Source organism: Centruroides sculpturatus, unplaced genomic scaffold, assembly GCF_000671375.1.
Source record: "Centruroides sculpturatus isolate CEXI.00-Female unplaced genomic scaffold, Cexi_2.0 scaffold331, whole genome shotgun sequence".
NCBI lineage: Eukaryota > Metazoa > Arthropoda > Arachnida > Scorpiones > Buthidae > Centruroides > Centruroides sculpturatus.
The window spans coordinates 622,061-646,455 of NW_019384523.1; the positions used below are offsets into that span (position 1 = coordinate 622,061).

The 24,395-nt window shown below is 32.3% G+C and overlaps 2 protein-coding genes across 2 annotated transcripts in view; one reads left to right on the plus strand and one right to left on the minus strand.

The window, feature by feature from the left end:
- LOC111622808 (protein ABHD13-like) overlaps positions 1–18,276 on the plus strand; it is a 20,909-nt gene extending 2,633 nt beyond the window's left edge. Inside the window, exons 2-7 of the mRNA XM_023365230.1 lie at positions 7,401–7,632; positions 11,935–12,035; positions 12,117–12,370; positions 12,455–12,559; positions 17,605–17,712; positions 17,793–18,276. Coding sequence (XP_023220998.1) covers positions 7,401–7,632; positions 11,935–12,035; positions 12,117–12,370; positions 12,455–12,559; positions 17,605–17,712; positions 17,793–17,870 — 878 coding nt within the window. The 3' untranslated portion in view covers positions 17,871–18,276. The remainder of the gene's footprint in view (positions 1–7,400; positions 7,633–11,934; positions 12,036–12,116; positions 12,371–12,454; positions 12,560–17,604; positions 17,713–17,792) is intronic.
- LOC111622807 (epoxide hydrolase 1-like) overlaps positions 1–20,941 on the minus strand; it is a 30,476-nt gene extending 9,535 nt beyond the window's left edge. Inside the window, exon 1 of the mRNA XM_023365228.1 lies at positions 20,774–20,941. The gene's annotated coding sequence lies outside the window, so the exon portion shown is untranslated. The remainder of the gene's footprint in view (positions 1–20,773) is intronic.
- Positions 20,942–24,395: the final 3,454 nt, after the last annotated feature.

The following is a 24,395-nucleotide window of genomic DNA, read 5'->3' on the forward strand; positions in this document are numbered from 1 at the left end:
TTTAAGTAGTCTATATATATATAGATTAATAATTAATTTTTTAATTTAGAAACTTCTGGAAGAAAAGAATCAGCTCAGAGTGAGGCATAAATTTGCAACTCCCACTTAAAAAATTAAACTTAAAAATTAGCTGCTTTCAGTTTCAAGAACACACTAGCCTAACCCCTTTATAGTGAACTTTTGTACAGTACTTCTATTATTTCCTCTTCTTCCTCTTCCAAGTGCTGCTATGACCCAAATTGTTAAAAATTGTTGTTCTTCCTTTGATCCTTGGCACTTCCAGTTGAAGTCATGCTCTTTCTTTTTGTTGACATCCACACTATGGTGTGCACAATTTAAATAAAATACAAATTTGTAAACAAAACATGTGATCTTGGGGATTGTGAATGCTTTGTACATACTGACTGACTGCAGGAATGAGACTGAATGAAAAAGGGGATGGATTTCTAAATCTCAGATTGAGAAAGGAAGATCTAGTCATAAGTCCAAACAATCATTAAGTTTTTAAGCTCTGGAAACTTTCTCCTCCTATGCAGCTAGAAACTAAATTGTTTTTACCCCTTAGGCTACAAGGGGAACTTGTATAGCAAAACCAATCAAACAACTTTTCCATTGGCCGATTTCGTTTTGAACAGGTAAGACCGATTTTTGCCAATTTAGTGTTTAAAGAGTTAAACAGGTAGGTCTTTAAGCAAGAAGTACAAATCATGGATTAAAATACAAAATAGCAAAAATAACTGTTTACTTGAATGCTGCAATTCAAAAACTGTTTTAGATTTGTAACAAGTCCAAAAAAAATAATTCTTAACCAGCAGAAATTTCTTCTTTTCTGATATTTTCAGCTGTTCATGCAGTCATCATCAGAATAAAACATATAAAATAGAAATCATCTTGATTTTTATTCTACATGTATGTAGTACTACTATGTTTACATGATATTGCTGATGACAAATTATCACTAAATATAACTGATTTTGAAGATAAATAACATTATAAACCTAGTGTCCAGTAATATATACACTGTACAAATGTTTTTGAGCTCCTCTGGAGTTCTTCAGGCAAATCTATTTCTGTGAAGCAGGACTCCGGAGGAGCCTGAAGATGTTCATGCAGTGTATATATTACCGACACCAGGCAATAGGTTTATAGTGCGATTTATATGTCATCTGGTGTAGTGTGTTCTTTTTTCGCCTGATTTTGAAGATGTCTCTTAAAATGCCAGGTACCATTGCATACAGATAATTTCCACAAAGCAGAATTGACAACTGAATAAGAAATCCTCACTAGTGGTTTTTTTTATTGTCATGGAAAAAAGTAGCTGTAGCTGTAACCAGAAATTTGACACTATGCTTGCCAGAAGTATTTGCCCACAAGAGCACTGTAACTTTGTCCTAATTTTGTTCAAATCTCTTAACAGCTTTCTCATCATTTCCAATTAAAGTGAACTTTGGTAGGCAATAATACAACAACCCACACAACATCAGCATTGTATGACTGAGTGGACACTAAATCATTATCTTCACCAATTCTTCAAAAACACTGTGGTATTTCTCTGTAGCAATATGATTGGCAGACTTCTGTTGTCCATGGATATCCAGATTTTGTGTTGTATCATTGTTTCAATCTTTGAAGTCAACCATTGGAAAAAGAACATGCAACATTCATTTTGACATTAAACTGTTTTTGCTTTTTTCAATCATTAGGCTAGTAATTGGTACTCTTTTAGAGCATTTGCATTAAACTGTTTGTACAAAGCTGTGTGTAATTGAGCCATTTTTGATTGTTGTAGACACAGTCTTGCTTCTGTACATTTAGTAGGTGCTTCACTTTTGGCTATGAATGACAACAGCATTCTTTGTTTATTTTTATGTCATGTATTGTCAATGACTCAAATTGTTAAAATTGTTCATAACTTTTCAGTTGTGTGATGATTTTCAGTTTTTTTTGTTATACTTGGTTTCACCTGTTTTCTTTTCATATCTTTGCCACTTCCACTTTCATTTTCTTTCCTTTGTATGATCAGATTACATATGTTGTGTTAATGATCACTATTGATGGCTAGTAGTCAATTCAATTCAATTCAATATTGTATAAACCTTAGTTTGTTACAAGGGGTTAAAATATTACATAAAAACTGAAGATAGTACAGTTTATGAAATTAATATAATAGCTTAGTACTACACAATAATAATTGTTTTATACATGTTATGTAAATCTGAAATTAGTAAAATTTAACAAATTAATTAAATAGCTTAGTACAGGATAACACAAAATAAAATACACTAAAATAATCATTTTTTGAGAAATGCAATAAATTAATTATATCTCTCCAGGATCATTAAATTTTGTCAAATACTTTTTCCTATTTGTTTCAAATTTGATACAGTGAAAGAACACATGTTCCCAAGTTTCATACGTTTGCAAACTACAGTTATTGCAAATTCTCTCAGGGTCTATTATTAGTCTCATGTTATATTTCAAAATATAAATTTGACCACATCTCAGCTATAGAATTAATTGTTTTACATAATTTATGTCCATACACAAATAATCCTCACACATAAGTTGTTTTAAAAATACAATATAATTGAAAATGCTCATTCTTTTCCAACAAAGACCAATCTTCTTGTATGCTCTGTTTGCAACACACTTTTATAATTAATGTTTGATAACTTATTTTTAATTGTCTACTTGGACATTACTACTACAGGTGATACAATAAAGAAAATTTTGTTTTTTCTGAACTAACTCTCATTATTGTGTCAAATTTTTAAACACCAGTACAAAGTCCTATTAATGAGTAATGTCCAAGTAGACGATTAAAAATAAATTTAGAAGGACTGTAAGGCAATTATAATTACTTAATATTTGATAACTTTTGATCAAATGAGGATATTGAGAACCATAGAAATGAGAAACCATGTTGATCTAACAGATTTTTCAATGCCATTGTCCAGTTATGTGTATAATTATCCATCATTAAACTTAATTTAGGCCTATACAGTTTGTTATACACTACTTTAACATAACTGTTATCATGTAGTTTCAACAGTCTAATCCAAAAATAAACTATCGCTTTTATTATTGATACCAATATTCTAGAAACACCAAACTCCAATTGTAACATAGAAGCTGGAATTTTATGGTATAACATAAAAATTCTTTGAAGATACAGTATAAGGCAAGAACAATTTCCATTTTATTGTGATAAGTAATTGCCTATACAGGAGCAGCATAAAGTAGTACAGATGAAATCATTGAGTTAAATAATTTTATATAAATATGAGCAGAATTAATTTTAGCTTTTGAAAGAATAGGCCACATAGAACCTAGTGCTATTTTAGCCTTATGAATACTATAATTTTTTGCCTGTAAAAATAGTCCAGAAGACGAAAATAAACTCCAGGTATACATAATTTGAAACGACTTGTGTAGGCTGATTATTAAAAGACCATTTCTCTCTGGGTGATAGTCTACCACCCTTATTAAACACCATCACTTTTGTTTTTGGAACATTTATAGTTAATCCATAGTTACAACAGAATTCCTCTAGAATTGTGATTTTCTTTTGTAACATTTGTGGAATATCAGCAAGGATTACAGCGTCATCAGTATTCAATAGTATATGTAACTCAACTTGTGTGGAACTATTCATTCAAATCGAGCAGAACTTCCAAAACTAGCAAATGACAAGGACTTAGAAAGAGGAGAGTATGATTTCAGAACATCTGATCAGGGTATCACATATTTCAAATGGAAGGAAGGACAATAGAAGTGTTTATTGTCCAGTTATCATGGAACAGAAATTGTAAATGTAAAACACACTCAGAAGAATGGAACAAAACTAGATGTGCCAGCACCACTGGCTATCAGAGATTATAATACTCATATGGGAGGAGTTGATAAAGAAGATATGTTAAGATCATTATATGATCAAAATAGAAGATTAAAGAAGTGGTGGCATTGACTGTTTTTTCCAATTATAGAAATGGTTCTTGTGAATGCTTATATAATCTTCACTGATTTGAATGAAAAAGTTCCATTTATGCAATTCAAAAGACAAGTAGCTCAGGGTATGCTAACAAAAAGGAAGAAAAACATCTTCAAATAGAGGAAGACCAAAATGAAAATCGTTAGATCAAACAACTGATCCATTACCGAAAAAAATTAGCATTATCTGTAAGCAATGATATTAGATTACAAAATCAAGGAGGACATTGGCCCGAATTTGTTTCTAAGAGAGGTTGATGTAAATATTGTGCTACAAAGCATATAGAATCAAGACCACATTCAAGATGCACATTATGTAAAGTTTTCATGTGTGTAAATCAGAAAAAAATTGTTTTCTAGATTTTCATCAATCATAAATTATTAAGCAAATGAATTTTATTGCAGTTTTGTTTTTCATTTCATTATTATATTGTAAAAATTATCAAATACATAATATAGATAATTATGTATTTAATCTGACAATTTTTCTAATAAAAATATTTTATTTATATAATATTAAACAAGAAAGGACTTGTAAGTCCCAATGTGCTCTAAAGCCTGACGGGACTTATCTGTGAACAAACACTTCTTTTGATGATAAAATGAGATAAAAAAATTTTTTTATCAAAAAATAAATATTCAGTCAATAAAGGGTTAAAACACATCCAATATATGAGAGAATTCCGATCACAAACACCAAAAGAGAATTAACAATGGAGATCAACGAAAAGTGGAAAAGGGAGTGGAATGCTGCTGAAACAGGTAGATAGTGCTTTGCTTTTATCTCATTGATACCTTTCTGGAAGAAAATCAAACACTTACACCCAGAAGCAATAGTCACACAAATATTGACGGGATATGGGAACTTCCCAGAGTACTTATATTATTTCAAGAAATGCGAAACCAATACCTGCAACTGTGACAAAGAAATGGTGGGAGACACCACCCACTACCTATTCCACTGTGAGAAGTAAAAACAGGAAAGACTGAACTTCATGGGGGAAATGCCTGACAACGGGTGTCAACTGGCTGCCAAAATTCTTGGAAATCTTGGAAAGCCAAACGAGATGGATGGCAATGAAAATTTTTATAAAACAAACAAAACTTTTACAGATAGGCAACCCAACTAACAACAATGAATATGGATTATCTGTTAATTTTAAATTACAATTATGAACTCACTCAACAGCTTATCTTTTGTCTAAATTTACTAAGAGCATCTTTACAAATTGTTTATATGTCACACATATACTTCTGCATTTTTCTAGAAATTACTAAATTAAAAACATATAAGCTTTGCCTTTAGTTCTCTCTTGTTTTTATATATCAGTCTATCGTTTAATTGATATTATTAGATAAGCTTACTTAGACTTGTATGTTGAAAGTTGGTTTTTCTATATAGTAATTCTCATAGAACTACTTAGAAGCCACCTGTTGGTTTTAATGCATATTAATATTCCATAGTAAATGAGAACAAAATGATTAACCTGTGCTTTTGAATACTGAAAATCTTTATGTGACTTTTTTAGTAAAATTAATGGCAATTACTTTATTTACAAATTATTTAATCTATATTTAGTAGTGCAATCATTCCCACTAAGAGTCACACTGATCACGTTGCTGTTCCAAATGCACCTATATCCTAAGTAGCTCTTCAAACATCAAATACTACAGATATTATCCATGTTAAAATCTTTATATATTTGATTTTTTTCAAGTTTATTTATATAGTTAATGAGACAAGTTCTAGTCCCAATAATTAATCAAATCATTTCTTCAATTGCAAATAAAGAATATAGCAAATTTGATATATTAAATTAGTAAAAACATATTAAAATTATTATTTTTTAGTAGAGATTAAGTTCAGATAATAGATCAAATTCAATGCAAGTAACTTATCTTATTAACTGCAACATGGATATATTTAAGGATATGCATTTTGAGAAAATATGAATTTTCAGTAGCTTGTGAAGTACTTCATTTACCTTAAATTTTCTTTAGATTAGTTCATTAAAAATTGTTGAAGAAGTGTTCATTTCCACTTGAAAGAAAATCCCTTGAAACTTTAAATTTAACATTTAAATAGAAGAGCTGTATTTCCCTTTTAAGAAAAACTTAAAAGAATTTCATTTTTAACAAGTGATTTTAAAAATATACCCAAAAGTCCTAGAACAAACATGATTATTAGTGATGTAACGAATATTCGGTTATTATTCGGTATTCGGCCTATTCGGCCTATTTTTCACTATTCGGCCGAATACCGAATATTTAATCACTATTCGGCCGAATACCGAATACCTAAAATCAGGAGTAATAAATAACAAAAACACAGTAAATTAATCATTTTGGTATTTAGAGTTAATGTTATAGAGTTAGTGTTGTTTGTTTATATTTATTTATAACTTGTAACATGCACAAAATAAAAAAGAAAATAATATTAGTCACATATATTCACAATTTATAATTACAAAGATCAGCACACGTACACGTCTATCGTTGGAGAATCCTCGCACATCTGAGGGTCTGACCCTGCCTATCCTTCATTTTAAGCGCTCGTCTTTGCTCTTCCCTTTCTCTTTCCTCTATCGTTCTAATCCATGTATGCTTGTGCATACATCATAATACGCACTCACGATACTTTCGATTCGTCACTTTTCCGTCGTAGAGTTTCCATTTTACAATTACGTGACTCAGCCTGGTGATAACGGAGAAAAGAGACAGATAGGACATCGATATAAGTCACAGTTATGATTTCACAGATTCGAGACAGCTCGATATCCTGAAAGGCCCCAGGCTTTCGCCCGTGCACACTAAATGACTTTCATTACAAGAATTTAGCTTTCTGAAGTCTATGACAACAATTGTTTGGCATTGACGGCTGCGAATTTCGTGCCAATAAGCTGCCTCGACTTGTTCGATTATGTTATCAACTCAATTTCATATTTATTTTCACATTTTCACTTCGCAGTCCTTCTCTTTTCTTTTTCCGTTATTTACACGTGTAGGTTATTTCATTGTTATCCACATTTGATATCATCATTTATCACATACTGCCATGACACTCTTGTCTGTCCGCTACAACTGCCAAGAATTAACGCGATTGGTGAAGCGTAGTGACCGCAGGCCAATAGAGAGCAGGATCTTTTCCATAATACGGTTTGCGCGCCAATTTTCGTACGTGCGTTAATCAAGCCGAATATTCGGCTATTCGGCCACGCTCCTAACCGAATATTCGGTATTCGGCCTAAGGCCGAATATACTATTCGTTACAACACTAATGATTATCCTTTAGTCTAAAAGAGTACATAAATTTTATTAATTATATTAATGCTAATAAGTAAAATTATATATTTTATTTGAAATTTATTGCAATATTTTATTATTTTAAAGATCTAATTTGTTTATTTCAGCATTTCTCTATCAGCTTGGAGACTGGCTTTTATATCATCCTGATCAACCTCCTCATTCACGAATATTTGTCCGTTCTCCATCAATGATGAATTTACCTTCAGATAATCTTCATATAGTTACTGCTGATGGTGTTCGCATTAATGTAGTTATGGTGAAACAAGACAGTTCAATTTTTAGTCAGGTTCCCACAATTCTTTATTTGCATGGTAATGCGGGAAATATAGGACACAGGTTAGTATTATAAATTTTTATATATATTCCAAATATGTTTATTTTAATATGTTCTAAATATATTCCACATTTGTTATGCTATTTTGTTACTCCAAAATATATTATTGAATAATTTTTAATACAGCAGGTCCTTAATTTAACAAAATAATTGGGGAAAGAGGGTGTCCTCTATTGCTGAATGTTTGTTAAATTGAATGTAAAAATATACAGTGGGTGATCGGATAACGAACACCCCACAGAACAAACACAAGAAGAAGCGATGTAAAATAATGACTACTGATTGGTCTTCCCTTGTCTTCGGGCAACAATTCATAACCTTTCGAAGTGTGGGAGACATCGACATTGACGCTCAAGCTGGTATATACCAATCGGATAGTATTCCTCCGAACTTTGAAACTCTGCCTTGTAATTCCAGCCTTTTATTTTTCTGACAAAATAATTCTTTTATGTATTCGTGAGACTGTCAGGTAGGCACTCGTTAAGTTTTGCATCTGTTTTTCTTTTTGAAAGGTGAGAGTATAATAGCAAAGGTAGAGAGTGGGCAGAAGATGCCTAATGTTGCTGGGCAGTATGGCGTGAACAGGTCTACAGTAGGCCGCAGTTCAATCTTATTTAAGAAAAATACTGTATAATCAAGAAGATTTAAGCAGCTTAAGGAGTAACAAAAATCACATCTGAGAATTAAAAAACATTGAAGAGCTCATAATGGAACCTGAAACGGATCTGACGACAGAAGAACACCAAGAACTCTTGAATGAAGAACACCAAGAAACTCAGCAAGATGTTTTCTTCTGAAAAAGAGGATTAATGCCGATATCTGTTATTAAAGATCCTTTGAAGAAGTGGGAGGATGTCAGAACAACGGTCTTAGAATGGCATCCAAAGCAGGTTGAGGCTTGGATATTTCTGCAATTGCAATGCTATTAATTACTTATGAAAAATCCCGAAGAAGAGAGAAAAGCAATCGACATTGGACGGATTCTTTAACCCTTTCAAATGGAAAAAACATGACTAATAAAAATGCAAGACTGTGTATGTATGTATGTATTTTTATTATTACACTAGCAGACCCCACCATGCATTGTTGTGGCTCAAAATGTGTCTATTATAAATGTATAACACTTCTTCCATGGGAGAAAATTTTTCAAAAATTCCTTCTTAGTGTACATTCTCTTGACATACCCTATTAAAACGCAATCAAAAATGCAAAAACCCATATCTAAAATAGTATAATAGAAGCCAAGTTCTTCACGGTAAGCCTTAATCCTGTCCATCTCCCCCCAGTGGGGGAATTTCCACATGTATATTATGTAAAAACACATGCGTATTCAAATGCAATGTTGTGTCAAAATTTCAAAAGAATCGATAGGAACAAACGAACATTACATTTTTATTCATATAGATAGATAGAAGCTGTGAGGATGCTTTTTAGTTCATACTCACAGAAAAGCAAACTTAGGTTGTTGTACTCGTGGAGTTAGCGCCATCTGTTGGACATAAAAGCCTTAACCCTAGATGATATCTTTTAATTTATATGAATGTTTAACGGAATAATATACAGCCTATGTCCACCCTGAAGTTCCATTCTAAATATTGGTGAAAGAATTTTTGAAATCGGATGAGTAGTTTCGGAGATTATCTTCTACATCCAAACTTACAAACATTACCTCTTTATAATATAGTATAGATATAAATAAACGTAGTAAGAAAGTATATATTTTTTTATTTTGGGGGTCTCTGGAACAAATTAATTAAATTCCCATTGAAACCTATGGTAAATCGATAATCGGTTAATGAACAATTCGGATAGCAAACAAAGTCTTGGAATGGATTATGTTCATTAACCGATCACCCACTGTACATTAATAATGAACTTACAATGTACATTATGTACAGCTGACCCCCCTATAATGCAGTAGATATGTTCCTCTTTATAAGAATTTCACATTGTAGGAATCCTTAAATACATGAGCCAATCACAGCCTGGCACGTGTGCAGTTTACGGACTATGGCTGTTTGAAAGGTTTTCTTCTATAAAATTAACCGATTCTAGACTAATTCGACTCAACATTTCCAAAACACGTATAATTTTTTGGGAATAATCAGTTATACGTATTATTCCCATATAAACTATGCTATATAAACAATATAAACAATGCTATATAACTCAATATAAACTATGCTATAAACAAAAAATTGTAGGAGTGTGCACAGTTTGATGATGCCATTGCTTAAGCTTGTTTTCGTCGCGGAGTAGCGCATCGAACAGCAGGCGCGTTTTCTGATAAGTTATTTTTTTGCGAAAAATTCACTGAACTTTGGAGACATCATTAATAGAAATAATTTTTATGGCCGTTGAATAAGAAATGTTTTTTCACGAGAAATGTATAAAAATACAGTACTGTATTAGATTTACAGTAACTAATTTATATACTGTACAGACGATAGTAAACTCAACTTACCCGCCTAAACTCTCTGTAGCGTTTAAGTAGTTCAGCTGCTCGTCCACTATTGGTCCAGATTTGGCCAATTCTGTTGCGACACGAGTCGGCGATGACATTTACCGCATTTTACGAGTCTCTTTTAGTGTCTTTATACGAATGTGGTTGCAATATTTTTGCAGCGATATATGAATCTGCATTATATGAACCCGCGTTATAGGGGGGTCAACTGTATTAAAATATTATAATAATACTTTACTCATATTTATATGCTATAATTGACTTCAAGCAATTTATATGTACCACGAAAACATCTGTTAAAAATATAAAAATAAAATATGACTGGAATCAAACTTTATTTAATTGAAAACATCAAAACTATACAATTCATCTAATGGAGTGTTTTTGCTATCAATGCTAATTTGTTGAATGAACATTTTAGTGAGCTTTAAATTTGTAAATAATTTTTTATTTTTGCCCATCAAATCCAAAGTTTGTTAAATTGAGTGCCTACTGTAATATATGTTGGAGTAAAAAAATAGAATAATTTTAATTTTTATGCATTCCTTATACAGTAATACCCTGAACTTACGCGATAGGTGGGACTGAGCGATAATCGCATAAGTCAGGGTATAATTTCGCAATTTGTGTAAAATCCAAGTCGGATGTATGTAAGCTAATAAATGTTCTCGTTAATCTTATCTCGTCATTTGATTTGTTCACGGTTACAAGAAATAACCACATAGAGTCTCTCAAGTCTCCATAGATATAACAAACACAGAAATAAATAACACAAAATAAATTGTAGCTATGCGTCTATTCCGTGCAACACGTCCAAACATGTAAGCTGAACAATAGTGTGGGGGGAGTGAGTAATCGAGAGTTGCGTGGCACTCAAACAAAAGACAAATCGATGAGATTTGAAAATCGTGTAACTCTGAGCTTGCATAAGTCAAGGGATTACTGTATCATCAAAAACCCACACTTGAAAATGCCAAAAAGTTATATTTTGCTATTTCTAATATTTAAATGTGTCATCAGATTATACTAAAACAACATTCAGTAAATATTTCAATACCAATAAATCAAAACTGATTATTTTACTTTATTATTTATTCCAGTAAAGCTGATTATTTAACTTTATTATTTATTCCAGTAAAGGTCAGGAAATTTTCTATATATTAACTCTCTGATTTGTTAATATCATTAACAAGTAACTCATGGATTGTCCTTGAAATATTAACAATATCATATGATCTAATAATTATCTTTATCTAGTTGAGTATTAAATTACTTTATCATATTTTCAAAAGTCATAAGTATTAATAATTATTACAAACAAATCAGGATGGTTCATTTCTTTAAAATTTCTAAAATAAATAATATATTTAAGTTATTTACTTCAAACTTATCATATCTTTTGTTCACTAAATTTCCATTTTTAATAATTTACAAAAAATTGCAGTATTACATAACTGTTACTTAATATCTAATTGTGAATAATTTTTAAATAATGACAATTACTCATTAATAAAAAACTTTAATGATATAGTCACTGCCAACATACCGGTGATTGGTATTTTTTTTAACAATTGATGATTGGAAAAAATTTTAATAAAGAAAATAATATTGATTAGCTTGATATTACATTTTGTTTTGTGAAAGAAGAAAGAAAAATCATATGTTCTGAATAAAAATTTAAAAAATAAAAAACAATAATAATAATACTGGTTAAGAAATTGATCTAATTTTATTATTAAGTCAATAATATAGTTTTTTTTACAAGATTCAAATTATATTTAATAAAATAAATAAAGCATTACAAAACATTTTTTTATATTGAATGTATATATTTTTCTAGACTTCCCAATGTTCATGGTCTTTATCATTTTTGTGGATGTAATATTTTACTTTTAGAGTATAGAGGATATGGTCATAGTGATGGAATTCCAAGTGAAGAAGGTATTTATCACATAATTCACATTGTAATAATTAACAGAATTATTAATTTTATTAAATTGCTTTTTTTTTTTTAATTTTTAGGACTCTATTTTGATGCTCAAGCAGGTTTAGAGTTTCTTTTAAAACATCCCGGTATTGATACACAAAAAATTGTGGTCTTCGGACGTTCTTTAGGGGGAGCAGTGGCAATAGATCTTGCAAGCCGTCCAGAATACAGCAGTCGTATCATGACGCTTATCATTGAAAATACGTTTACTAGCATTCCAGACACTGCCAAAGTACTTTTTAACTGGAGTATAGTAAAATGGTTACCAGTGTGGATATTTAAAAGTCAGGTATTTTTAATAATTATATTCCTATCATACATGTTTTATTCTTATTGAAAAAGACTATAAAAGAAAATTTTATTATTTTCATAGTTCAGATCTATAGATAAGATTGTTAAAGTATTAGTACCAACTCTCTTCATTTCTGGATTAGCAGATGCAATAATTCCTCCTCATATGATGCAAGAATTATATCAGGTAATGATGGAAATAATTTCAATGTCTCTAATTGTCAGATCAGTAATTCAATTATAATTATTTACATCCACCCTGTATACGATTAGTTTAGGTTGTCATTTTTTTAAGGATCTAAACAATTCTTATATTAGAAATGATTTAACATTTAGTATTACAGGTGGCCCTCAACTTTTGCACATTCTACTTTTACACAATTCACTATTTCACACATTTTTAAAAATTCAAATTTTTAAATATTTTTGTTGATAATGAAAAAATTTGCTTCCATGCAGAATGCTCATACACTATAAAGTGCAGTAGCTTGCCCTATATATCAGTTACACATTACTTCCTACAATAACGGACTTCTCGGAATCATAATCACTACTGTGTTGTTCTGAGCAAGTGGTCAAAACAGTTTCAGTCTTGCATTAGGGCATGAGTCAACCTGTTGTGTGCTTTGTCAATTTATTTGTTTATGTTTAAATATTTCATCCTTATAAATTGATAAACATGAGTAAGAAATGAGAAACTGCAGTGTTGATACAAACAAAAAGAAATTAAGGACTCATAAACTTCATACAATCGAGACAAAGATGGAAATAATTAAACATTCTGAAAACGGTGAATCTTTTGCTTTAATCGGATGTTTGTACAATGTAAACAGATCTACGATATGTTCAATTTTGAAAAATAAGAGTAAAATTAAGGAATACATTCAAAATTGTGGAAATATATTTTCAAAGATTGTTTCCAAAAGACACGGCATAGTGATGGATGAAATGGAAAGATCTTTGTCATCGTGGATTGATGATCAACATCAAAATAATGTCCCTCTGAGTTTTTCAATTATTCAAGCTAAGGCTCTTAGTTTGCATGAAGATTGGAAGACTAGATTAATTAAATGAAGATTCTAACACGGTGTTTCAAACAAGTAATGACTGGTTTGACAAATTTAAAATGAGATATTCTTTACATAATATTAAATTCACTGGAGAATTAGCTGATGCAGATAAAGATGCTGCGAAAGAATTTATTTTCCTCATTGTTTAAAATTATTGTAGATGGAGAATATTCACCTAGCCAAATATTCAATGTAGATGAGAGAGGTTTATTTGGGAAAAAATGCCTAATTGTACATTTCTATCGAAGCAATAATCAGTTGCCCCTAAACATAAACCTTCCAAAAACCAATTGATATTGCTTTTTGGTGGAAACTTAGCTGGTGATTTAAAATTGTTGTTAGTTTACCAAGCGGAAAATCCCAGAGCATTGAAAGGGAAAGATAAAGAATTGCTTCCAGTCATTTGGAAATCAAATAAAAATGCCTGGGTTACTGTGTTAATATTTAAAGATTGGTTCACTTTTCATTTTGTGCCGACAGTTAAGCAATATTGTAAAAAAAATAATTTACAATTTAAAGCATTATTAATCTTAGACAATGCCCCAGGACACCCAAAATCTCTCCAGAATTTGTACCTGGAAATCAATGTTGTGTTTCTTCCTCCCAATACTATCTGCCTCATACAGCCCATGGACCAAACAGTGACAGCTACGTTTAAATGATATTATGTGAGGACAATAATGACTAAGGCCATCAAGACAGGGAAAATGGGCCAACATTAACAGATTTTTGGAAGAACTATAATATATGGAACACAATAAACAATATTGGAGACTCATTTTTCTGAAATAAAAGAGTCGACAATGAAAGGTTCCTGGAAACAATTATGCCCACAAATGATGAGTGATTTTATAAATTTTGAAAAACACTGGAAACTATCACAGATGAAATAGTTAGCCTAATGCAATGTTTTTCAACCTGTGGGTCACGACCCCCCTGGGGGTCGCGGGTAAAAGAAAAAGACAAGTGTTTGTAGGTCCTATACTACATTAAAAAAACTACAATTTCAGCGAGAAGGCTGTACCTGTTTATTATACAGTACAGTTGGTTTTTTGATTGACATTTAGGTCCGAATGATGGGTGTCGCCTGGGAGGGGCCTGGGTGGGTACGGCCCACCATAGAAAATGATTGCTGAAAAAGTGTTGAGCTGACTTGTTATTATAAGAAGGAAGTAACATACTATATACATGTGGAATGTGAAACGCGATCTGCTGACGAGAGACGAAGGGGCTGGGAGAGGGAGTCGAGGAGAGGGAGGACGACGAGGGCAGAGAGAGGGGACGCGACTTCAGAGGAGGACACCGAGACGACGGTTGAAGAAGAAGACGCGCGAAAAGACGGAAGACGAAAAAGAAGTCCTACATTTGTGTTTTTAATTAATAATCACAATACTTTCATGTAATCTGTATTCTTTAAAACGTTCCTGTTATCAAAGTCTTTCTTATCTCAATTAAAGTTTTTTAAAAGACAAAGAAAAGTCTCACATACATGTCTTAAGTTATTGTCAATTCTCCTCAAATTCTCATTTTAGTCATCAACAGTAATTTCTCTCAACAGAAAGAAAATTAAATACATAATTTTTAAATCACTGATATAATTTTAATATGGCCCTAGGGGAGTCGCCAGAATTTTTTAACTTGTAAAGGGGTCACGTATTCAAAAAGGTTGAAAAACACTGGCCTAATGAATGAACTAAACTTGGATGTCAACAATGAAGATGTTAACAAGTTGATTGAATCTCACTCAGTACCTCTGTCAAATGAATATTTAATTGAGCAATAATGAAATACACAATGAAAGTGAGTCAGAAGAAGCTGATAAAAAAGTCAAGACTTTGACAATTAAAAATATAAATGAAGCCTTCACACATCTTGACAAATTTTTGACTATCACGGAAGAATGTGATCTCAATGGAGAGCATATATCTCAAGTACATAGGGCAATTGAGAAAGACACAACATGTTATATAAATCTATCAAGAAAAGAAAAAAAAAGGGTGGTATTCAACTAACTCTTGACAAGTTTATAAAGAAAACACCTGAAAGCACTTAAATACGCCTCAAACTTTATTATGTATACATATTGATAAATAAATACTTTAAAACACAGTTTTTGGTGCATATTTTTTTTTACATCCCTCTACTTTCAAACATTCAACATTCGCACACACTTTCAGGAACCAATTATGTGCGAAAGTCGAGGGCCACCTGTAATTGTTTTCAAATATTTTAGAATAATAAAATTCTAAGTCGTATCTATCAAATCAAGTAACTAACACCTTATTCGTTGCTGAGGGAGTTTATTAAAAATGAATGTTTTTGATCTACTCAATAGATCATCTTCAGGTTAGAACATACAAAAATGTAATACATCATAAATGGAACACACGTTTAAAATTCAAAAATACCAAAAAACCCATAACATAACAACTAATTGTAATAAAAACTATTTGGTTATGGTGGATTGTATTAATGTTTAGCCATTGTAGTATGTTATTTATTTTTACACGATTTAATATTTATTCCAATTAGTTGTTATGTTATGGGTTTTTTTGGTATTTTTGAATTTTAAACATGATGTTCCATTTATGATGCATTACATTTTCGTATGTTCTAACCTGAAGATGATCTATTGAGTAGATCAAAAACGTTCGTTTTTAATAAACTCCTTCAGTAACGAATAAGGTGTTAGTTACTTGATTTGTTCATTTTGCTGAGTACACTTTTGTTCAAAGTCATATCTATCTCTATTTTGTGTGTAATTTCACTTCATCTTTCATTTAAAAAAAAATTTAAATACAATGGTGCCTTGTGTACTTCAAATTTAATTCATTCCAGGAAACCATTTGAACTCTGAAGTCTGAATCAATTTTCTCCATTAGAAATAATGAAAATTTATTTCCAGATTAAACAATATCCATTTGGATAAACTTAAAACAGCAAATACACATAATTTAAAGTAAAAATAACACAATTAAAGGCCCAAAATAATAAATAGAATTTTATTTATTATTTTGGGCATTTAATTGTGTTATTTTTACTTTTGACATTTTCAATTCAAACATTCAAAGTCTTGACTTTTTTTATTTTGGGCATTTAATTGTGTTTTGTAAACACTATTAAAAAAGTAAAATTGCATTTACTGTTTCTTAGTGAGGTACTGCTTGTACTGCTTTCATGCTTCACAATAAGTGATGATCCATTCTTAAGTCACTATGCAGCTTGGCATCATCATTGAAAATACATTGACTTGTGATATCATCTCTTGGAGATGATATCACAAGCCAATTGCTTTTCATTGAAAACTTTTCCAAGTGTGGATAAATCTCCTCAATAACACATGATCTCCTGGAGGTCAACGTTGTTATGTCTTTAGTCACATTTGTTGCTTTTATTTCTTCTTAAGAATGGTAAAAACCATTTATTTTAATATCTTAAATATGGCCAGCAGATCCACCACACTTGTACTGCTTTCATGCTTTGCAATAAATTTCCATTTTTTCACCTGTCATTTATATTACAACCTCCCTATTAGGCTTTGTTGCTTCCACACTTTCCTTGGATGTTATGATTAATAGGTAGGGGTTATATGTATAGATGAGTTCACAGAGAGAGCAAGAATTGACCTGGGCACATGACAGATGGCATTTACACAGTGAATGCATTTACACAGTGAGTGCATTTTTTTATTCTGCATATAGTTCGAATGTAGAAGCATTGTTTAAATTCTGGAACATTTGGAGTACAAGCAATATATGCTGCAATAGATCAATATAATCTTTACATGTAATTCGTATTTCATTTAATTAAAAATTTTTATAGATATTTTCTTTTAAAATATACTCTAGAAAACAAACAAAAAGTTTAAACCAATATTTTTGTTACAAATAAATTTTATTCAATATAATTAATTCAAATAATGTGGATATATTGTATTTTCATTTGTTTAACTCCAATTTTTCTGTCTTTAGTTTCATTATAGGATAATAATTGTTTAATATTAATATATAAAAACTTTTTGATAAACAATCTTTTCCTTGGAAATGTTATGACCATGTCTAAAATAAAACAAAACATTTTTTCTGTCATATTTTTAAAATTGTTAAAAAACTTTGATTAAATGATTTTGAAAATGTCAAAATTATTTTAAATTTTGTTGAAGGCATCGAGGAGCAAAATGAAACAAATGGCAGTATTTGAAAATGGAACTCACAACGAAACATGGCAATGCAATGGATATTACAGGACTATAAATTTGTTTTTAGATGATGTAAGTTTGACTTTTTTGTTTTTTTTTTTATTTCCAGATAAGGAGGAAATTTTATTATTAACAAGTCTTTTTCTTTTTAGGTAATGTTATCAAAACATCAGAATCAAGTATTACAATGGCCAGTAAGCCCTCATCATGTTAAAATGGAAATAATTTAAACAAAATATTTTTTATTTAAAATAAACTGAAAATCCTCACTATTCCTTTATGAACTGTTTATGAAAGACAGATTTAACAAATTTTGTCTACAGTTGTAAATAATTTAAAATATTTCACTGTTTCATATGTATATAATGTATTTTTCTTAAACTTTTCAAATGTAAAAAACAAAGAAAGTTTATAAAAGCAATTTACACATCATCATGTCATTTTGTTTTCATTAAAATTAAAATTGTAGCAAACTAAATTTAATGATAAATTAAAAGGCTAGTCTGTTAGTTACAGCTATAATTTAAAGGGCTTATCACATCAAGATGAGAAAGGAATACAGTCACTAAATAAACAAACACAAATTATTGGGCTGCAGTTTGAAAAAACTGTAGACCTATAAATTCCCACTGTTGTTCGTTCGTCTGTCTGTCTTTCCTTAATCTTGAGAACAGAGTTAGATAGATGAAATCCAAGACCAGATATGGAAACCTTAGGAGCAGGAAGCCCCAATTAAGTATATATGAACTTCTGATGCAAACTGGAAGTCATGTTATTTCAATTCAAGAATTTTCCCCTGAAAGGTGTTAGATAGATGACCAGCACAATTGTATTGTTAAAGGAAAAGTATGATGTATGGGGGCAAGCCACTACTAATTTGAGGTAGAGAGCATATATTTTAAATGAAATAAATTAAAAGTTGCAGCCTGGCATTGTGACAATGTCACAATAATAATTGCTCATTTAAATGTATCTTTAATTAATATAGAAAATGCATTTCAGGTACTCAGAGCACTCATCAGTCCATTGAAGGTTAGACATATTTATTGTGTTTAATACTATGATATATGTAAAATATTGTAACAAACCCAGTTTACAGATTGAAAATATCACAAATAATACAGTGCATTGTGTATACTATTACTCTGTTAATTAAATAAAAAATTAAAATTAAAACTATATTTAAATAATTTATGTTTGGTTATTTATTGATTGTATTCATTTCTCATGTTGATGTGATAAGCCCTTTTAATTATAGCTATAACTAATAGGTTAATCATGTATAGTTAACTTTGGGGCTAGAAGCATACTTAATTTAGTCACTAATAAATTTAATGATGCTAGCAATATTTATTTATTAAATACAATGGCGTGTATTAACATTGGATGATAGGAAAGCTGTTTCCATAAAAATTATTTTTAAATACTGGAAATGACAAAAATAAAGTTTATTTATTGTAATTCTAAAATAGATACATTGACATGAAACAAAGATATAAGAACTTGTTTATGAAAATAATTGCACAATATGTATTATATTTTAGAAAATACAAGGGAAGTGTCACCCACAGCTTCCACGGACTGCACATCACTGATAAAATAGCCATTTATTGGATAAAGCAATTTTGTTAAATCTTCCACCTAAAATAATGACTCTATCTAGTAACACACATCAAACCTTAAATCAAGAAGCCAGTTTCTTAATTTGAAATGTTTTTGAGTTTTAACTTCTCATCAACAGTGAGCTGGAAACGTTCTAATAGAACAACAGATTTTTGAACCATTTTTTAAATTCTAGAAATACAGTATTAAATTTCTCCTGTTTGTTTTTTCACTATTCATTTTCAATCAAAGAGCTAATCTGATCTGAGTTATTCATTCTTATAAAGCCAGTCATCTAAGAATTTTATCCACTAAATATTTGACAGTTTTAGAATTCTTTCCATTATTATTATTTTCCATACTTCAGATAATTTGTCTGCATCATTCTTGTTCACTACTCCATGATTTAATTAAGCCTGCTTCATAAATTTAATACTGTATTGGCCTGAATATTAGCAAATGTTTTTTCAGTTTTAAAAGTTTAAAAAAAAATCACTCTCAACCTATATTCAAGTCTGATTAAAGTATTCTTTGTACAATGCATAACATAAGACAGTTATCAAAATCAGAGTTAAACTGGCAGAAAAATTTGGTACATCAGCCAAGTTGTGACCTATGCAAGAATGAAGTGTTTGGCGCGATTGTAAATACAGTAGTCTCGAAAACTTGGCCTAATGTGGACCGAAGGGTAGCTGAGTTTGTGAAAAAGCCGGGTTATCTGGAATGGGGTTAAAAAAGAATAAGTACGAGTGTTTCCTCAGAAAATACTGTACTGTACTTGTATGTATTGTTTACTTGAGAATACAACAGAGAATAAACTGCCCAAATACACCTTAAACAAAGGAAAAGTACCTCCTTTATGAAGGCATAGAGCCTTTACTACATGAAAATGAAAATTAATGAATACACTGTGTACAGTAATTTACCTGATAAGACAGACCTCAGAAAAATACTTTATGAGGCATAAAGCTGTCTATAATGAAAATTAATTAACTAAGGATTTTTTTGCCCTGCCAGGGTGTGACAGAGTTATCCAGATTGCCAGGTTATCGAGTGCCGAGTTTTCGAGACTCTACTGTAATTGCTTAGTTAATGAAACTAAGCTGTTTGTTCTTGTCGTATTCAACAGGATCAGTTAGTTTTGGTAACTTCTTTATTTTACTCCTAGGAATCTACTAATCTAGCGATCATCAAAAATTGGGTGGAAAGTTGCTGAAAATTTATTGTGAAATTACTATTCTAATCAATATGGTTATATATGTTTTACACCTTATAAAAAATGTTTTAGACAGTAACGAAGAAATAAGACAAGCAAAAATCAAAGTTTGGTTTTGTTTTCAAAAGTTAAACTGTAAGTCTGCTTTCTGAAATACATGTGAAACAAACAACGAATTCTACTTTCCTGGTATGATGTATATGCCAGGCACCTTACTACTAGGTTCATAGGAAATTGCCTCAATTTTGCTCTATAACTTTAGACGATTATGTTTAACTGCACAACATCGGGATGTAAATAAAACTTACGACTCACCAACCAATCAACCGGTGTGAATAACGTTTAAGTGACGAACGTTTCTTCTAGACACTTCTTCGGGTCAATTCTTATTTCAAGTAGACTGGCCGTTGACAATCGAAAATAAATCGAATGGTACGGATTTCGAATACAGTATGCCCATGCGTTCTCCGTAAGATGTTTAAAAAAACGTCGAACATTGAGTTGGAAGGCAGACTACTGCACATGCGTACGGTTCAAAATACGATTAAAAATTAAACGTCTTTGTCAAATATAGCCTGCCATGCCATCGACAGACACATCTCCTGCTTAAAATTAACGCACATGGTTCTGCTGCAGGCTTTAAAAATTTCGATGGCCTCGAACCATTTGAGGTGTTCCGGGTGCGAGGTGGTAAGGATAATTCTGGAGAGAGCGGTCGTACTCCTATGCTGTATGTCAGATTTATGTTCTCGTAATCTGACCCCCATTGAACGTTTAATGGAGCCAACGTAAACCATTTCCCTATCACACCTGTTGTCTCTGATAGGGACGTTAATAAATGCCCGGTAGTCTGTCGGGGTTAGGAGGGTCTTTTCCATTGCGCAGTATGTTGAAAATGGATGGGCACCTCCTGTAGGCAATAGTGACCCGACGTCTCTTGGCAATTGTGTTGTACAACGATTTTTAAATGAGAGTTAAAAATGATGAGGATCCTCTCCTTATCCTCTTCCTGTTTATCTCTCGGTATTTCGGTAGAACCGGTGAATGCTTCTTGTGTACGTCTGTGACACTCACATAATCTTTGTACAAGGTGGTCGTAACCATGCATTCTGGCTATCTCTTCTATAAGTTTTAAGTCTTCTAGTTTTCTGCCTTCCAACTCAACTTAATGTTCGACGTTTTTTTTAAACATCTTACGGAGAATTCATGCGCATACTGTATTCGAAATCCGTACAGTACCAGTCGATTTATTTTCGAATGTCAACGGCCAGCCTACTTGAAATAAGAATTGACCCGAAAAAGTGTCCAGAAGGGGTAACGAAAACGTTCGTCACTTAAACGTTATTCACACCGGTTGATTGGTTGGCAAGTCCTAAGTTTTATGAGATGATATGTGATATTATTAAATTTCAACTTTCGATAGTTGACACTATCGAAATAATGAAGAAGAACTATTATCAGAAAGTCACATTTATTTTAAAAAAAAATTTCATGTTTAAAATTGTCTGGGTTAGAAAGTGTCTGTAGAATATAATGTGTGACATATTAGTCATAATGAACATTACGAGTTAAATTAGCTAAAGATAATTTATATTATTCAAGTTGCAGTATATTACAAATCAGAATGTTCAAATATTTCCCACATTTTTCATCAGATGGCAAGTAGTAACCATTGTTCTAAAATTATATACGAAATCAACATTAATTAAAGGACTTTACGTTTAACGTAAAGTACAATATTTTAATACTTCAAAATCTATTTGTAAAACATTGATTTTCAGTAATTCAGCGCTTCTGATTAGTTTTTCTTGCCGTGGCGCGTATTTTAAACAAATTTCTGACAATATGGTCATTCACTAGAGCCGATCATTCATTGGTGCAACTACCCTATATCTCATCAAACACATTTCGTACATGAAAGTATGGACCAACCAATATCAGCATGTAGCTGTGAGATTAGCCGGGGGGCCAAGGGGCGATCCCTAATGACCACTTAATCGGAACGGGTTGGTAAAACTCGATCTCGTTGTCACCGGATGGGCTTCGCTAAATTGTCGGCGGGATTGCAAGATCCGGCCAATGTCAGGATGCTGACACCAGTTAAGATAGAGTTAAACGCGTCCTAACCCGCAAATTGTGAACAAAGGTTGAATAGGAGGGTCTAAATTATCGAGTGGGATGTCGGTGAGAAAGTCGATAGGTTCCGAGAAATGAAAGGCTGTCAAGTTTATAAACATCACGTACGTTTAATAACTAGCTAAATCTAGGGTTACAAGAGTTACAAAATACACAACTAAATGTTACTCGTAAATGCGTCGCTTCGCGAGGTGCGGTCTCGGTTTCCTATAAACTAATATAGAACACGGAGAGAAAGTTTATAAATTTGCTACTTCAAATACATCTGAGAACGATGCTGTTCTCTGTCATGGTTGAAGTTGAGCAGTGATCGATGCCTTCCCTTCTTATAAGGCGATTCGAGCCGTCATCTTCTAGGGGAAAGTCCGATTAAGGCTGTTCCAGATATGGGGACGAGAATCTTCTTCGTTCGTGGAGTTTGCCGTGTGATTGCCGTCCTGCCAGTAGGAATGGACTCCGTTGGGAACAGGGTGACTGGAGATATTCGCCGGTATATGGCTCCTGTTGAAGTCCACTCCGACTTCAGTTCTCGCCTCCCTTTTATCTGATTTAGCCTGGGAAAACCCATCAGGTGATCGGATGTTTAGCGACGAATCTGCAGGTGTGCGGTCAGACGTGATCCAGGGAGACAGAGGTGGTGTCGAAACGGGACGTAGAATCAGTGCTGTGCGATGTCTATAATTTTAACATCCATGTTTGCCTAAGCATCGATGCTAAATTTCGATGTCGGATTTCACATCGATGTTTGATCGATGCCCATTGGAACATCGATGTTCAATCAAGATAAACTCAAACAATTTAAAAAAAAAACAAAACCGGGTTTGTTCGAACAGAAGTTCCTGACGCATGCGCAATGTCATTTTACAATGCGAAGAATAACGTGCATGCCGGTTCTAAATCAGTTACAGTTAGGGACTAGGGACTTGCGTAGGAGTAACGTAAGTAACCTAAATTAAGAAAGAACAGGTACAGATAACTTAGCTCTATTTGATACGTGTACGATCGTACATGCAAAAAAAAGTCGACGGGGTTTTTTTTTACTATTTCCGCCCTGTGGGCACTAAGAGGGCCTTTTATAGCAGGCCCATTATGGGTTCGGCCAGGCCCACAATGGGGCGACCGGGTGGTGAGGGACGGGGCCTGACATATCCGAACAGACCACCCCCCGAAAAATTCCTGGGGATTCCTTGACCCGTCCGGATTCGATCCCGGGTCCCCCAGAGAGGTAGGCTGCCACCTTGACCGTTGGCCATCCGGCCTCAAAGTCGACAGGTTGCGCGCCACAAGTCGGCGTAAACAGACTAACATGGCAGAGTTGCGGATGAGTTTCAATGAGTGAGTTCATTCACTGTTAAAATAGTGTAAATTTGTAAACATATTTGCGAGAACTTTGTTTTATCGCAATTTCACAATTTCTACGAAATTCCCGGACTGTCCGGGTGAAAACCGAACAGGTGGTAACATTAGGAACAAAGAATGAACTGCATGCATCGATGAATCGAAATTCACATATTGCTAACATCGATTCAGGATCGATGTTTCAAAAACATCGGAAGGTCGATGCATCGACGAACAAAAACATGGGTGCATCGCACAGCACTACGTAGAATGTAATCTTTGGTTAGTGCAACGTTAGATTCACGGTCGAATGTTGACGTTCTCATCCCTTTAACAATAAATTGTTATACTTCCTTCTCAGTTGTTGACGAGAAAGATGATATTCAATACTTTTTCATCGCGGTGTTTTCTTAACGCTCGCGATGGAGAATTAGGCTTAACATTTTCGTGAAACAGCAAAATC